General features: G+C 44.6%; 1 protein-coding gene across 1 annotated transcript in view; it reads left to right on the top strand.

The window, feature by feature from the left end:
• Window positions 1-312: 312 nt before the first annotated feature.
• Window positions 313-17810, top strand: part of TNFRSF1B (TNF receptor superfamily member 1B) — a 65765-nt gene continuing 48267 nt past the window's right edge. The window contains exon 1 of the mRNA XM_056795759.1: window positions 313-619. Coding sequence (XP_056651737.1) covers window positions 545-619 — 75 coding nt within the window. The 5' untranslated portion in view covers window positions 313-544. The remainder of the gene's footprint in view (window positions 620-17810) is intronic.

The following is a 17810-nucleotide window of genomic DNA, read 5'->3' as shown; positions in this document are numbered from 1 at the left end:
AGTCACTTAACCCCCATTGCCTAATCATCCTTAAGGCTCTTCTACCTAGGAACTAATCACAATATTGATTCTAAGACGGAAGATAAGGGTTAAAAAACAAAAAAAACCAAGAACGGGCAGGTGCTCTACTTCCTAGTGTCTCATAGGAGAGCTGGACCAATTCAGGGCCCTGTGTCATAGGAGGTGGGAGGATTCCTGCTATGATTCAGTATCCTAACACTCCGCCCTCCTGGTACCCCGACCCGCAAGCTGGCAGGGGGGAGGAGAAAACTTGCAGCGTACTTAGTCTGAGCTCGGGGAGGGGGGAGGGGAAGGCAGAGGAAGAGAAGGGAGCGTCCAAGGGCTCTGAGTCTACCTCTCTGGGCGGGTCTGTCCGCTTGCACGGTCCCTAGGAGGCAGAACACTCCCGCCCCCTCCAGTTGCTGGTTTTCACTGCCCCGGGCCGCAGCTCTCGCTTTCACTCCCGGGAGTGGAGCCGGGAGGCCCTTCCTAGCCGCAACAGCTGGGGAAGCCGCCTCTCTAACGTGCCACCGAGGTCCCGGGGATGGACTCTGCCGCTGTCTGGATTACCCTCGCCGCCGTCGGATTTCTCCTCTGGGCAGAGGCGGTGCCCGTACAGGTGGGTGGCTGCGGTCCGACCCTGGCTTTTGCCGAGACTTTCCCTTCTCTTCCCTTCACAGCCACCCTGCGCCCCTCCAAGTCAGCGCTGAGCCCCCTCTCACACGAAGTCTTGCGCTCCCAGCCCCTTTGGCTCCTGGGTAGACAGGTTAGAGAACATGAGTTCGAATCCTAGCTCTTCGATTTAGGAGCTGTGTATTCTCAGACAAGTCATGGAACCTGTCTCGGCCTCAATTTCCTCATCTGACCTTTAAAGCTCCCGGCAAGCCCCCTTACACATAGCTCGGATTGCAGGTCAAGCTCCCACCCCTACCTAGGGTATCTTCTTGGGGCTCAACCGCGAGGCTGGAAAAGCTGAGCTGACCTGGCCAGTGCCGGCTCCGCGGGAGCTGAGCTCGCCCTCGCTCTAACTGTGCTGGGTCGGAAAGCGTGGGTTTGGATCCTGGGGCTGACTCTGGTGCGCGCAGGGCAGAAGGACAAGTCCCTCATCTCTCTGAGCCTCGCTGTCCCATTTACAAAATGGGGCCGAACATGGGGAGGATAAGAGATGCCCTTTTGTTCTGAGGGACGTGTTTGATAAGCCTCTTAAAAATGGGAGCTGGGCCTGGCAATCCCCTCCAGGGGCCAAGGTCCAGCTGCCGCCGAGGGGGCGGGGGGCGGGGGGGGGGGGATGAAACTATAACGGATGGTAGCTGGTCGTATAGAGTAACTTGCTTGAGCTGCACCGAGGGGCTCCAGACCCGAAATTCCAAGAGCATCCTTTTCGTTCCGCCCTCTTTTCTCCCCTGGCCCACTCCAGAGTCCCTAAAGTTGGCCCTGGTTTCGAGGCATGTTTTCTCCAGCTGATCGCAGCTCCCTGACAGTTTCTTTCTGACTGAGGGGAGGCAGCCCCTTTCATCTCGAGGCTTTCCGGGGTGATCCGCACTTCACAGATAACACCTGGCGCCATCAAAGCCCAGCTCTCTTTGCTGTTCAAGACATCTATTTCCTTTGCCCTCCATGAATATTCTTTCTCTTTCTTAGAATACTTGGGGTGTGGATGTATATGAAAGAGAGGGGCACAGCCACACAGAGTGACAGAGACCCAGAGAAAAACAGAGACAGAGACAGAGAGATGGAGAGAAGAGAGACAGAAAAGGGAGAAGAAGAGACAAAGATAGAAATTAGAGACAGAGAAACAGGAGAGAGGAGGGAGGGAGTGACAGAGACAGAGACACAGAGAAAAACAGAGAGACAGAGTCAGAGAGATGGAGAAAAGAGCCAGAGAGAAGGAGAGACAAAGCCAGAAATTAGAGTCCAACAGAGAGACAGAGAAACGGGAGAGAGGAGGGAGGGAGTGACAGAGACAGAGACACAGAGAAAAACAGAGAGACAGAGTCAGAGAGATGGAGAAAAGAGACAGAGAGAAGGAGAGACAAAGCCAGAAATTAGAGTCCAACAGAGAGACAGAGAAACGGGAGAGAGGAGGGAGGGAGTGACAGAGACAGAGACAGAGACCTAGAGAAAAACAGAGAGACAGAGACAGAGAGATGAAGAGAAGGGAGACAGAAAAAGGGAGAGGGAGAGACAAAAACAGAAAACAAAGAGGCAGAGAAACAGAAGGAAAGAGGAGGGAGGGAGTGACAGAAACAGAGACAGGAGGGATAGTAAATAGAGAGAGGAACTGGAGAATAGAGACTGAGAAATTGAGACTAGAGAATCATGATATGGGAGGATGTGTGTTCAATAAATTGTATCTTATTTTTTCCTGCCCAGGGAAATAGAAATCTTTTATTCTCTTGGGTCCTTATTAGAATCATTCATTGTTAGAGCTGGGAAGGACTTTAGAACACAGAAGGTGAGAGTTGGGAAGGCCCTGAGAACAAACACAGTAATGACAATAATAGCTAATAGCTATATAATCCTCTCAAAACTTGCAAAACACTTTCTCTACCTTATCTCTAAAATTACTAATGATCTCTTAAACACCAAATCCAGTGGCCTTTTCTCAATCCTCATTCTCCTTATCTCTCAGCAACCTTTGACTCTGTTGCACATTCGCTCTCCTTTGATACTCTCTAGGTTTCAGGTTACTACTCCTCCTCACTGTCTTGGTTCTCTTATCTATCTGACCACTCCTTCTGTGTCTCCTTTGCTGGATCCTCCTCTGTACGTGTCATCTCCAGATTGTCCTGGGTCTTCTTCTCTTCTCCTTCTACATTATTTCCCCTAGTGAGCTCATCAACTAACATGGATCTCTTTATTTCTGCCTCTATCTCTGGATCTCTCTGGTTTTGGCTTTCTCTGTCTCTGACTATCTCTGCTAGTCTTTGTCTCTAGGCTGATCATGCTCAAATCTACACACCCTTCCCCAATGTCTCTGCTATTTCCACTATTGTATATCCACCTGTCTTTCACACATCTTAAACTGGATTGTCCAAAAGACATCTTAAACTCCCTATGTTCAAAGCAGAGCTCATCATCTTTCTCCGGTAAGCCCTCCCCCTCCTACTACTCCTATTACTGTAGAGGACAACATCATCTTCTCATTCCCTCAGGCTTACAACCTAGGAGTCAAACTGGATTCCTTACTCTCTCTCTCACCCCCCATTTCCAAGCTGTTAGCACGACCTGTTGATTTCTCTTCTCCCACATCTCCAGAACTTCCTCCCTCCTTTCCTTTGACACTATCTGAAGCCTGATGCTGACCCTCATCATCTCATGCCTGAATTGTTAATAGCCTCCTGGTAGGTCAGTCTGCCTCACATCTCTCCCCCCTTCAATCCACCCTCCATTCAGCTCTTAATTTTCTTTTTTTTTTAATTCAAGGATATTTAATTTTCCTGATAACGTGATAATAATTTTCAACATACACTTTCTGAAATTATAAGATCCAAACTGTTTCCCTCCTTCCTTTCTCTCCCCCAACTTGGAGATGGTAAACGATTTGATCTAGGCCATACATGTACATCATGCAAAACATATTTCCATATTAGTAATTGTCATAAGAGCACACTCAGACAAAACCAAACTCCAAAATAAAACTGTAAATACACTAAGTGAAAGATAGTCTGCTTTGATCTGGTTCCAATAGTTCTTTCTGTGGAGATGGACAGCATCCTCCACCATAAATCCTTCAAGGTTGTCTCGGATCATTGCATTGCTTAGAGTAGTCAGGATTTCACAGTTGACCATTGTACAATATTGCTTTTACTGTGTACGGTGTTTTCCTGGTTCTGCCTTTTTGCTCTGAATCAGTTCATATAGGTCTTTCCAGCTTTTTCTAAAATCATCCTGCTGATTGGATAATATCAGATCCAATAGCACAACAGTATTCCATCATCATCATCTACTACAACTTGTTCAGCCATTCCTGATGGGCATCCCCTCAATTTCCAATTCTATGCCGCCACAAAAAGAGCTGCTATAAATATTTTTGCGCAAACAGGTCTTTCCCTAAAGTGATTTTCTTAAAGTGCACATCACCCCCCTGCTCAGTAAACTCCAATGGTCCCCTAGCCTCTGCAAACCAATTCAAAATCCACTATTGGACATGCAAAGCCATTCATAACCCAGGCCACTCCTACCTTTCCAGTCTTCTTACATCTGACTCCCCAGGATGTCCTTTTTGATCCCATGACACTGGCCATTGCAAGAACAAGACAAACTCTCTAGTACCGGACATTCTCCATGGCTTATCCCCAAAGCTTGAAGTAATCTCTCTCCTCTTCTTCTGACTCCTTGACTTCCTTCAGGCCCCAGCTAAAATCCCACCTTCTACAGAGAGCCCTCCTTCACTCCTCTTAATTCCAGGGCCTTCCTTCTGTTAACTGTCTCCTATTTATCCTGTATAAAGCTTGTTTTGTATTTAGCTGTTAGCATGTTGTTTCCTCTAGCAGAATGTAAACTTCTTGAGGGCAGAGACTGTCTTTTGCCAAGTTTTGTGTCTTCTGTGCTTACACAGTGCCTGGCACATAGTAGGTGCTTTATTAATGTTTACTGCCTGTGTTGCCTAGTTGCCCTGGACGTGGACTGTCTGAGGAAGGAGGGTCCTCAGAACACACAGAATGCTGGAACTGGAAGGGATCTTAGCACAACAAATCAGAGCTGGAGGCACACTAGATGTCATCTATTCCTGCCCACTCATTTTGCAGATAAAGCGATTGAGACCAGTTAAGTGATATTAATTGGCCAAACCAGGAATCAGGGCTAGAGCTCAAGTCCTCTGACTCCAGATTTAGTATCTACCTCTCTACTAGGTTGCCTGTGTAATTTTCAAAAAGAACAAGAAAATATACATTTATTAAGCACTTATTATGTTCCAGGGGCTTTACAAACATATTATTTATCCTCACAATAACTCTGGGAGATAAGTGATATTATCATCATCATTTTACAATTGAGGAACCAGAGGCAAACAGAGGTGAAGTGACTTGCCCTGGGTAACACAGGAAGTGTCTGAGGCTGGATTTGAACTCGGGTCTTCCTGACTCCAGACCTGGTACTCTAGAGATCCACTGAGCCACCTAACTGACTCTAGCCATTTAGATTTGTGTCTTTTATCTTTATACTGAGGTGTGTGTGTTTTAGACCTCAAAGTCCCTCATCTGTCACTCTGGATGGAAGCCAACCCAGAATAGTCAGATGGTGAATCTAGCTTTTGTGGCAATGCTGGTGATAAGGAACATGAATGAGATGAAGTTGACCGGCTATGGGGTCTGGCCAAACCAGGCAGACCACAAGAGCTGAAGGGCTGCTGTTGAACCTCAGCTGGAGCATGACGTTCAGTGTGGGGGTCTACATTTTTGGAAGAACATCGATAAGCTGGAGAGAATCCCAAGAGGGTCTCCAGGATGGTCAAGAGCCTCCAGAGTAAACTTTGGCTGTAAGGAAGTAGAAGTGTTGACCCTGGAGAAGAAGATAGATTTATCTTGTGTGGCCCACAGGGCAGAAATTAGAGCACTGGAGGAAATTGTACAAATTGAGGCAAATGAAGGCTTGACGTCACAGAAAAAAAATAATCCTGGCAACAAGGGTTGTCCCAGAGTGGAAAGGGGCTATCTTGAGAGGTACTGGGTTTGTCCTCACCGACTGGCAGACTGTTGCAATACAGGGTTGGAACTCTGGGACAGTGAGATGTCACAGGGGATAGAGCTCCAGGGCTGGAGTTCTGTCTTTAGAATAATTCAGACAGGTGCAGCTAGGTGGCTCAATAGATAGAGCCAGGACAGGAGTTGGGAGGATCTGGGTTCAAATTTGACCTCAGATACTTCCAAACTGTATGACCCTGGGCAAGTCACTTAACCCTGTTTGCCTAGCCTTTACTCTTCTGCCTTAGAGTTGTTACTAAGACAGGTGAGGAATAGAAGCTGTAATATTGGAACTCTAAGTTTCAGGATTTTTAGTTGGCAAAACATTTTACGTACATAATCTTGTTTGATCCTCACAACAATCCTGTGCTGTATGTGCTATCACCACCACCATCACCATTCCCATTTTACATATAAGCAAACTGAGGGTAAGTGGTTAAATGTCTTGCTTAGGGTGTCTGAGGTGGGATTTGAACCCAGATCTTTCTGACTCTTTAGAGTACTTTATTTATTACACTATGCTGACTCTTAAATAGAGGTAGGGCTAGGTGTAGAATGGAGGCTTCCTCGAGGGTAGGGACTATTTTATTGTTTTGGTCCTTGTATTCTCCCCAACACCTAGCCCAGAGCCCAGTATGTTCTAGATACTCGTTTGGTAGATACAGGTAGTTTCTGAGGAAAATCAAGATTCTGGGAAAGATCTAGATTCTCATTCTCTTTGTGAAAAGTAGGATAGGTGCTAGACACTAACACAGCCTCCCGTGAGACATATTCAGTTTACAAGGCCTGGAATGTTCCTTTCTCTAGCAGAATCTGCTCCCAAACTCTTCAGTTCATCAGAGGAGGAGCAGATGGGTGCCTTGTCATTTGAGGTTCCTGGGGGGCTACCAGAGCAAGAGAACAGCTTCTCTGGAGCCAGGAGAGCCCTGGTGACCTCCTTTCAGGAATGTCTGTTACTATGGCGCCCGGGTCTCCTGCCAGGAGCCCAGAAATGCCTCCTTTTAGTAAAAGGGATTGGTCAGTCTTAGGAATGGACGAGCTCAAGGGGAAATTTCCTAATCCAAGTGGTCAGCCTGCCAGAGGCATTTCCTTGAGTCATCCACAGATCTCTAGGGAGGTTTGAGCTAGGAGCAGGAGCCAAGAAGTCAGGACTTTAAAAGGCAAAACTGCTGGATTCCCTTGGCTCCTTTAAAAGCCGTACTTACCAGTATAGAGGGAGCAAGGAAGCATTTTGATATAGGGGACAGAGAGATGGCCTAACAACTAGGAAGACCTGGGTCCAAGTCCAGCCTCTGACACATACTGGCTGTGTGACCCTGGGCAAGTCACTTACCTTCTCAATGACCCCACAATATATAGGATACAGAGAAAGTGCCAATTTCCACTGGCAGAGGGAGTTGTCCACTCTGGGAGTTCTCATAGATTTGGTCCCAGTCCCAATTAAGGATATCTTTTGAAGCTACATATTAGCATTAGAATGTATGCTCCCTGAGGGCAGAGGCCAAGATTTGCCTTGATTTGTATCTGCTGCACTTAGTCCAGTGACTGTCACCCAGGAGGTGCTTAATAAATGTTGTTATTTTTATTGTTTGTTTACCATTGTGTCTTATGCCTGGAATGCTCTCCCTGATCACTCTGCGCCTCTTAGAACTCCTGGAGTCCTTCTAGACTTGGTTCAAATCCCACCTTCTGCAGGAGGTTCTCTTCTAGATTCAAGTCAAATCCCACCTTTCTGAGTGTCCCTCCGCCCCGCAAATGACTTTGTCTTTGAGGCTGTCATCTGTCTCCATCAGATAAGTCTTGTATTCACCTATATATGTCCACTACCACCACCACCCCCAATCCCTGCTACTGCCTTCCCCTCTAAGGTTACCTTGTATCTACTCTGTCTTATACATGCCAACATGTTACCTCTCTTTAGAATGTATAAGATACTTCCTTCCCTCCCTCCTTCCTTCCTTCCTTCCCTCATCTGTTCTTTCCTTCCTTCCTTTACTCCTTCTTTCCTTCCTTCCCTCACTCCTTTCCTTCTCTTTCCATCCTTCCTTTCTTCCTTCTTTCTTCCCTTCCTTTCTTTTCTTCTTCCTTCCTTCCTTTCTTTCTTTCTTTCTTTCTTTCTTTCTTTCTTTCTTTCTTTCTTTCTTTCTTTCTTTCTTTCTTTCTTTCTTTCTTTCTTTCTTTCTTTCTTTCTTTCTTTCTTTCAACAGGTTTAAGTGACTTGCCCAGAGTCACACAGTTAGTAAGCAACTGAAGCTAGATTTGAACTCTGATCTTCTTGACTCCAAGCCCAACACTCTATCTACTGTGCCACCTAGCTGCTCCTCTCCCGTTGGAATATATTGAGGGAAGATATTAGTTGGGGATTTTTCTTTGTCGATCCAGGGCTTAAGAGAGCTTGGCCCTAAGTAAACCCTTAACACAAGCTGGAGGTAACTTGATTGGCAACATCTCTGAGCCCTCAGTTTCCCTATCTGTAAATTAAGGATGTTGGATTGAACAACCTCTGAGGTACTTTGTAGCTTCAGAACTATGGTCTATATTCCTATGTCTGTCCCCCTCCAGCACTTTCATATAGAGGATCTGGGTGGGTGTCAGGAGGAAGAGGAGGAGAATAAGTAAGTCACATTTCTATAGTGCTCTAAGGTTGCAAAATGCTTCACAGAGATCTCATTTGACCCTCACAAAAACCCTGTGAGAGAGGTACAATTAATATCCCCATTTTAAAAAATAACCTTTACCTTCTGTCTTCAAATCAATTGGTTCCAAGGCAGAAGAGTGGTAAGGGCTGGGCAATGGAGGTTAAGTGACTTGCCCAGGGTCACCCAGCTAGGAAGTGTCTGAGGCCAGATTTGAACCCAGGACCTCCTGTCTCTAGACCTGGCTCTCAATCCACTGAGCCACCCAACTGCCTCCAGTATCCCCATTTTATAGAGGAAGAAACTAAGGCAGACAGAACGGTTAGCAGTTTGCCCAGGGCCACACAGCTAGTGAGTGTCTGAGGCTGGATTCAAACAATTGAAGACTGGAGCCAGGAAGACCTAAAATAACTATGCAATTCCTGTTATGTGAGGGATGGGACTTAATGGCCCCTGAGGACCCATCCATCTCTCCATCTATGACCCTATGAGTCCATATACTTTTAGAAAGAGGTGTAATGTTGCTACAGGTAGACAGGAAGCATCTTGCCCCCATGTCCTCCTTCCTCCCCCCAGAAGTATTTATTTCTCTGTTTTCCTTCTTGGCATTGAGCTGCCCACTGTGCCAGGTTGGCAGGAATTGGAGATTAATCTTTCCCCCGATAATCAAAGGCACACACACACACACACACACACACACACACAGTCAAATGCACGTTTCCTGCCCATCTCCAACCCCTAAGACCATGACTTGGCCATCTACTGTCAGTGACTCAGAATAAGCCCCACACGTGACTTGACTGGAAGCCAACAGCTGTCAATCTGCCGGAGTTCAGCTCACACTTGGGTTGCTGGGAGAGGAAGCTGGGTTCTAAGCGTCATTGGGTTCTGTGGTTCAGATGGATGTTCGATTGATTAATGTGGGTATACTGGGTGGAGGTGGAGGTGGTGTGAGATGAGGGCACCAGTGTAGAAAGGAGCATCTCTGGTATTTGTTTGAGGTTAGCCACTCCCTACAGGAGGTCCTCCCTGATTGCCCCACTCAGCTCTAGGCCCACTACTGGCAGAAGGTCATTTGCTACTGGGTAGTTATCGATCTGTTTCTTTGCCCTAGTTTACCAATCTGTTTCTTTGCCCTAGTCTTCACATCTTCTAAAACCAGATATAAACACTATCTAACCTTGTGTTAGATAGCAAATTGGGTAGCCTTGGGTAATTTGCTTTTCTATCTGTCAAAGGAGGTTTTTAAACAAAATGGTCTCTAAGTCCCCTTCTAACTCTGACATCCAGTCTCTGGATCCCTCTCAGTTCTGAGGTTCTAAGTTCTGAGGTCCTTCCTACATCTGAAGTTCTGGGTTCTAAGGACCTTCTTTAGCTCTGACATTCTGTTCTAAAGGGTTCTCCCATCTCTGAGGTTCTATATTCAAAGGTTCTTCCTATATCTGAAGTCTAAGGGCCTTCTTTAGCTCTGACATTCTGTTCTAAAGGGTTCTCCCATCTCTGAGGTTCTATATTCAAAGGTTCTTCCTATATCTGAAGTCTAAGGGCCTTCTTTAGCTCTGACATTCTGTTCTAAAGGGTTCTCCCATCTCTGAGGTTCTATATTCAAAGGTTCTTCCTATATCTGAAGTCTAAGGGCCTTCTTTAGTTCTGACATTCTGTTCTAAGGGTTCTCCCATCTCTGAGGTTCTATATTCAAAGGTTCTTCCTATATCTGAAGTCTAAGGGCCTTTTTTAGTTCTGACATTCTGTTCTAAGGGTTCTCCCATCTCTGAGGTTCTATATTCAAAGGTTCTTCCTATATCTGAAGTCTAAGGGCCTTCTTTAGCTCTGACATTCTGTTCTAAAGGGTTCTCCCATCTCTGAGGTTCTATATTCAAAGGTTCTTCCTATATCTGAAGTCTAAGGGCCTTCTTTAGTTCTGACATTCTGTTCTAAGGGTTCTCCCATCTCTGAGGTTCTATATTCAGAAGTCCTTCCTACATCTGAAGTTCTGGGTTCTAAGGACCTTCTTTAGCTCTGACATTCTGTTCTAAAGGGTTCTCCCATCTCTGAGGTTCTATATTCAAAGGTTCTTCCTATATCTGAAGTCTAAGGGCCTTCTTTAGCTCTGACATTCTGTTCTAAAGGGTTCTCCCATCTCTGAGGTTCTATATTCAAAGGTTCTTCCTATATCTGAAGTCTAAGGGCCTTCTTTAGCTCTGACATTCTGTTCTAAAGGGTTCTCCCATCTCTGAGGTTCTATATTCAAAGGTTCTTCCTATATCTGAAGTCTAAGGGCCTTCTTTAGTTCTGACATTCTGTTCTAAGGGTTCTCCCATCTCTGAGGTTCTATATTCAAAGGTTCTTCCTATATCTGAAGTCTAAGGGCCTTCTTTAGTTCTGACATTCTGTTCTAAGGGTTCTCCCATCTCTGAGGTTCTATATTCAAAGGTTCTTCCTATATCTGAAGTCTAAGGGCCTTCTTTAGCTCTGACATTCTGTTCTAAAGGGTTCTCCCATCTCTGAGGTTCTATATTCAAAGGTTCTTCCTATATCTGAAGCCTAAGGACCTTCTTTAGTTCTGACATTCTGTTCTAAGGGTTCTCCCATCTCTGAGGTTCTATATTCAAAGGTTCTTCCTATATCTGAAGTCTAAGGGCCTTCTTTAGTTCTGACATTCTGTTCTAAGGGTTCTCCCATCTCTGAGGTTCTATATTCAGAAGTCCTTCCTACATTTGAAGTTCTGGGTTCTAAGGATCTTCTTTAGCTCTGACATTCTGTTCTAAGGGTTCTCCCATCTCTGAGGTTCTATATTCAAAGGTTCTTCCTATATCTGAAGTCTAAGGACCTTCTTTAGTTCTGACATTCTGTTCTAAGGGTTCTCCCATCTCTGAGGTTCTATATTCAAAGGTTCTTCCTATATCTGAAGTCTAAGGACCTTCTTTAGTTCTGACATTCTGTTCTAAGGGTTCTCCCATCTCTGAGGTTCTATATTCAGAAGTCCTTCCTACATTTGAAGTTCTGGGTTCTAAGGATCTTCTTTAGCTCTGACATTCTGTTCTAAGGGTTCTCCCATCTCTGAGGTTCTATGTTCTAAAGACCCTCCCACCACTGAGGTCCTACATCCTAACTCTGACATCCTTAATCACTCTTTTACCTCTGCCATCCTATTCTCTAAGGTTCCTTCTGGCTCAGAACCCTACCCCTAAAGGCATAGCAGATATTAAAGCATTTCCTGAGGGGTGTGTGTGTGTGTGTGTGTGTGTGTGTGTGTGTGTGTGTGTGTGTGTGTGTGTGTTAGGGTGTGGGAAAAAGAACCCAGCAGATTGAATGTTTGAAGCGGAGTCAAAGGGAAAGGTCCTAGACTCTGGAACTGCATTTGGGGTTAGGAAATCCTAGCCCTTCCTCGGAGAGCTAATGACATTTTATGATGCCCCCCCTTTTTTTGTTATACCACCATCATTTTCCAGTGATCCCTACTCCCCTGACCCCTGTGACAAGCAGAACCTTCTCTCAGAGCAAAGAGGTAACTAAATGAAAGAAATCCACACATTGACCATGACTGACAATGTATGCCCCATTCCCCACCTGTAGTCCACCACTTCACTAGCAAGAGGCATCATCTGCTTTCAGAAGTCATGACTGGCCACTGCCCTGATCAGAGTTCTCCAATCTTAAAGTGTCACTTTCCTTCACATTATTGACCCAGTTTTGTTCAGAGGAAGCAGGAAATCCATATCTTGGACTTACAGTAGCAGGCAGGAGATGGATGACCAGAAGGGATCTGGAGGCTTCCTCCAGAAAAGGTTGCAGTGCTTATTATAAGTGGGCTTGAGTCCAGTTCTGCTGTTCTTTGCTATGTCACTATGGGGAAGTTAGTCAGCGTCTTTAAGAAGAGAAGTAGAAGGAGTAGGAGGAGAAGGAAGTGGGGGAGGAGAAAAAGGAAGAGGAGAAGGAAAAGAAGAAGAAGAAAAGGAGGAGGAAGAAGAGAAGGAGAAGAAATCAGAAGATGAAGGAGAAGAAGGAAAAGAAAGAGGTAAAGGAAGAGAAGGAAGAAGAGAAAGAGGAGGAAAAAAGAAGGAAGAGGAGGAGAAGGAGGGGAAACAGGAGAAGGAGGAGGAGGAGGAGGAAGAGAAAGAGGATCAGGAGGAGAAAAGGAGGAAGAGAAGAAGAAGGAAAAGGAAGAGGAGGAGAAAAGGAAGGAGGAGAAAAAGGAGGAAGAAGTGAAGGAGGAGAGAGAGAAAGAATGAGAAGAGGAGGAAGAGAAATAGCAGTAAGAGAAGATTAAGACCCCTGTGTATGAAAGACTTCCAAAAGATATTGATGGACTAACATTAGGCCCAAATTAATAACTTAACAGGGATAAATATAAAGCTTTATACTTGCCTTCAAAAATTAATTTCATATTTACAAGCTAGGGAAAGCAAAGTTTGTCTGGAAAAAACAAAACCCAAAAAACTCAGACTTTGTTGGACCAAAGGCTTGATTTGAGTCCCTGGTCTCTGAACCACTAATGGTGCCTTGACAGAAAGATCTCATATCTAAGACCAAGGCGGTGAGCATTCTGCCACTCCATTTTTGCAAGAACATTGATTGTTGCCTTCTTCCTCCTCTTGGCTTTCCATTTCTTTGTATTTGTTCTGAATATTCTTATACAAAAGCAACTGGGTGGTAGGGTAGATAGATAGTTGGACTTGGAGTTGTGGGACCTGGGTTCAAAGGTGGCCTCAAACTCTACAAGCTATGTGACCTTGGGCAGCTCATTTAACCTCTGTGTGCCTCTATTCCCTCATCTGTAAAATGGGGATAATAATAGGACCTACCTCTTGGGACTATATTAAAGATCAGATGAGATAATGTGTTTTAATGAAGCATTTTGCAAACCTTGAAGTGCTCTATAAATGTTATCTATTATTACATATGTATGTGTTTTCTCCTCAATAGAATATAAACTCTTTGAAGCCAGAGTTTGTGTCTCCAGGGCCTAGAACAATCTCAGGCACATAGAAGGTGTTTGATAGATGCTTGCTGGCTAGACAGATTGACAGAGAGTAGTCTGGGGCCTTGAGAGGTTAGAGGGAGACCTTGAGTTTAGGTCTTTCTAACTCCAAAGCCAAATTCTCCAACCACCTACCTCGCCCTCTGTGAGTCTTTGATGAGTTGATTGTCCCAGGATTCTCCATCCATGGTCACCTTTTCCTCTCTCCCTACCCCCTTCCTTTTCTATCTTTGAAAAATCAAAATGGAAAGTGTTCAGGGCTCCAGCCTGCCCTCAAGCTTTATTCTCCACAACCCAGGTTTGTGAAGGATGAGGAGGGCCAGGAAACAAACACCTCCACCCCTTCCAGTGAGTCATAAGAGTAGAAAGTATTAGGGGCCAGTGGGAAGCTGGCTCTGGGTGGTAAAGTGATGTGGCTAAAGAGGATCACCAGCTCAGAGTAGATGGTTCTCTCCAAGATGTGGCATGATGGGGTGGCAATAGTCAAAGACCTGGTTAGAGTCAGGGGATCTGGGTTTGAATCCTAATTTGGCTAGCTATTGACTACTTGGATCAGGCATGCTGTTTTGCTTTCTAAATGTCAGTTTCCTCATTTGTAAAAATGGAGAGCATCATACTTGCCCTACTTTCTTCTCTAAGGTTGTGAGGAAAAGCAGAGACAGAGACAGAGAGAGAAAGACAGAGAGACAGAGAGAGAGAGAGACAGAGAGAGAGAGAGAGAGAGAGAGAGAGACAGAGAGAGAGGAAGAGAGAGAGACAGAGAGACAGACAGACAGAAAGAGAGAGACAGAGACAGAGACAGAGAGAGACAGAGAGGAAGAGAGAGACAGAGAGAGAGAGAGAGACAGAAAGAGAGAGAGAGAGAGAGAGAGAGACAGAGAGAGCTGATTGTGTGCAATTAAGGAGAGAGTATTGAGAGAATATTGGTCTGGGAAATAGGAAGACCTTAGGCAAAGTCAATTACCTCTGAGTTCTCTGGACTACTCTCTAAGACCCTAAATACAAGTCAAGTAACATCTGGCATTACTTGAGGCATTTCCCCCTGGGAAGGACACTGATCATTGCTTACCCCTTTAGATGTAGCAAGACCAAAAGGCCTTAAAGGGATAAGGAATGGGAGTTTTTACTGTCTGTACTCTGCCTACCAACAAGGAACTGTAGAGTACCCATCTAGAATTCCTGAGATTAACTGCCATAGAATCCCAGAGCTTGGAAGGGACCTCAGAGGCCATCTAGCCTATCTAGATGGGTCTAGATAGATCTAGACCTATCTAGATCTAGACCATCTAGATGGGTAAATTAAGTCACAGAAAAGCAAATTGACTTGCCCAAAGTCAGATAACAAATAAGTATCCAAGGCTGGAATTGAACCCAGGTCTTTCTGACTCTAGGTCAAATCCACTACACAATGCTGGTGATCATTATATAAATGTAAAGGAATGTTATTATTTCATAAGAGATTAGAACTTTAGAACAGGAAGGAACCTCAAAGATCATTTTGTCCAATCTACTCATTTTACAGATGAAGAAAGTAAGGCCCAGGGAGTGTAAAGGACTTGCCCAAAGTCACACAGAGGTGGGATGGACTCCAGAACTGCCTCCAGGCACCAGGGCTAAAGTAAACAAAGCAGGCACTAGTGACTAGGACTCAAGGAGATTCACTTTTTGATGAGATTTTAGAAAGGGCCATATTTAATTATAAGACTAATAGTAGCTAATCTACCTCTAGAGAAAGACCTGTTGGAGAAGAAATGTAGATGAAAACATGATTTATCACTTGTTTATTTGGGTATATGATTTGGGGTTTGGGTTTTATAAGACTATATACTTACAAAAATGAATAATATGGGGATATATGGGTGGTTTAGTGGATTGAGAACCAGGCCTAGAGATGGGAGGTCCTAGGTTCAAATATGGCATCAGATACTTCCTAGCTGTGTGACCCTGGGCAAGTCACTTGACCCCCATTGCCTAGCCCTTACTACTCTTCTGCCTTAGAACCAATACACAGTATTGATTCCAAGACGAAAGGTAAGGATTTTATTAAAAAATTAAGAAATGAATAATATAGAAATAGGTTTTGCATGATAATACATGTGTAAACCCAGTAGAATTGCTTGTCAACTCTGGGAGGGGAGATAGAAGAAAGGAGGGAGAGAACATGATAACCTATGTATAGATTTGTTATTGAAATAAAATAAAGAAAAAATATAATAGTAGCTAGCATTTATGTTATACTTCAATTGCAAAGTCCTTTACAGTTATTATATAATTTAATCTTAACAGCAGTCCTAGGAAGCAGGTGCTATCATCTTCATTTTACAGATGAGGAAACTGAGGCAGAGAAACACTAAAGGACTTGCCTAGGATCGTATATCTAATAAATGTTTGAGGCTGGCATTTACTCAGAACTTCCTGACTCCAGGGAAGTGTCCTAATCACTACATCAATGAGTTATTTTAGAATTTCTTGCATTTTTAATGCCAGAAAATGGCTCTCTTTAGCACAATGTAGAGATTTCTTTTGCCAAGTCCCAGCCGTGGGCTGATCTGGAGGCTGCAAGGCTCTGTCTAGGAAAGCCTAAGCCTAGCTTGCCTCCAGGTCAGACTATCCCTAAACAATGCTGGAGGATGCTTAGTTGAGGGGGAGATAGAAGGGGGGTCACATTCATGCTGACAATCTTCTGGCTGGAGGACCTTGAAATTAACTTCTCAGAAATGGCTTTCCCTATCTGAGAAACAACAATGAAATTATAAGATCTACCCTAAGGACCTGCTTGGGAAACGTGAGAATGTAATGAGCTTGTGTGTTTCAGGATGTTTGGATAGTATAAATCAATCTCCATGACAATTTAAAAGATGATTCTTCTTAAATGTTTCTTAGGACAGAGACTTTAGCAATTTCCTTTAGTAACCTTTTCCCCAGTTAAACACCCTTTATTTTCAGAGTATTCTTCCTCATTTATCTAAAGAGCTCTTGCTGAAGTCAAAACGCATTTCCTCTAGTTCCGACCTCTGTTTGGGATGGAGAATTGCTGGTCCTAATCCAAACCCTGCAGTTATTATTTCCTCATCTGTATAATCAGGCCAGCAGACCGGATCCTTTCTAACAGCCAGCTCTAAGATCCTCTGTTCTAAGTCTCCTCCCAAGTCTGATATTCCATGCTCTAAGTTCCCTTCCAGATCTGACATGCCACATTTTAAAATCCCTCTCAGTTCTGACAGCCTGTGTTCTAAGGTCTCTTCCAGGTCTGGCATTCTATGTTCTAAGGTTCCTTCTAGATCTGACATTCTGTGTTCTAAAGCTCCTCTCAATTTTTGCATTCTGTACCTTAAGGCAACAGATTTCAAACTTTTTGGACTCAGGACCCTTTTACATTCTTTTTTTAAACCCTTACTTTCTGTCTTAGTAACAACTCTAAGACAGAAGGGTAAAGGTTAGACAAACAGGTTTAAGTGACTTACCCAGGGTCACACAACTAAGAAAAATCTGAAGCTAGCTGTGAAGCCAAGATCTCCTGACTCCAGGCTGGTGCTCTATCTAACTGAGCCAACTCTCTGCCCCTCCCTTGACATCTTAAAAATGATTAAGAACTTCCTGTCCTCCCCCAAAGGACTTTTGTTAATGTGGGCCATATCTATGAAAATCTATTTAAAAGGCCACAGTATATCGTGAAAAGTATTTTGACCTTCTTGCATTTTTAATACCAAAATGGCTCTCTTTAGCACAATTAGCACAATTAGCACAATTTAGCACAATGAGAGATTTCTTTTGCAAAGTCCCAGCCATAGGCTGATCTGTTGAGGGAACCCTAAGCACATCTTGCCTCCAGGTCACTGTCACTAAGCAATGCTGGAAGCTGCTTAGCTGAGGGGGAGAAGGGTCCCCAAAACCTACTCCGAAAAGCAGTGCTGAGGGGGAGAAGGGTCCCCAAAACCTACTCCGAAAAGCAGTGCTGAGGGGGAGAAGGGTCCCCAAAACCTACTCCAAAAAGCAGTGCTGAGGGGGAGAAGGGTCCCCAAAACCTACTCCGAAAAGCAGTGCTGAGGGGGAGAAGGGTCCCCAAAACCTACTCCGAAAAGCAGTGCTGAGGGGGAGAAGGGTCCCCAAAACCTACTCTGAAAAGCAGTGCTGAGGGGGAGAAGGGTCCCCAAAACCTACTCTGAAAAGCAGTGCTGAGGGGGAGAAGGGTCCCCAAAACCTACTCTGAAAAGCAGTGCTTGGAGGTCTTTTCCAGTTCTGACATTCTATGTTCTGAGATCCTTTCCAGCACTGACATTTTGTGTTCTAAGGTCCCTTTCAGCTCTCTGATGTCTCTGTTCTTCTTCTTTTCTTCTTTTTCCTTCTTTCTCCTCTTCCTCTTCCTCCTCCTCCTTCTTCTCCTTTTTCTCCTTCTCCTTCTCCTTCTCCTTCTCCTCCTTCCTTTTAGGTCAATCTCCTTCAGCTCTGACATTATGTGATTCTAGTTCTCCCCTGCACAGTCAGGACTCCTGGGAGGCCACTGGC

Source organism: Monodelphis domestica, chromosome 4, assembly GCF_027887165.1.
Source record: "Monodelphis domestica isolate mMonDom1 chromosome 4, mMonDom1.pri, whole genome shotgun sequence".
Taxonomy (NCBI): domain Eukaryota; kingdom Metazoa; phylum Chordata; class Mammalia; order Didelphimorphia; family Didelphidae; genus Monodelphis; species Monodelphis domestica.
The sequence above is the reverse complement of the archived record's forward strand: the minus strand, read 5'-3'. Positions and strand labels throughout refer to the sequence as shown.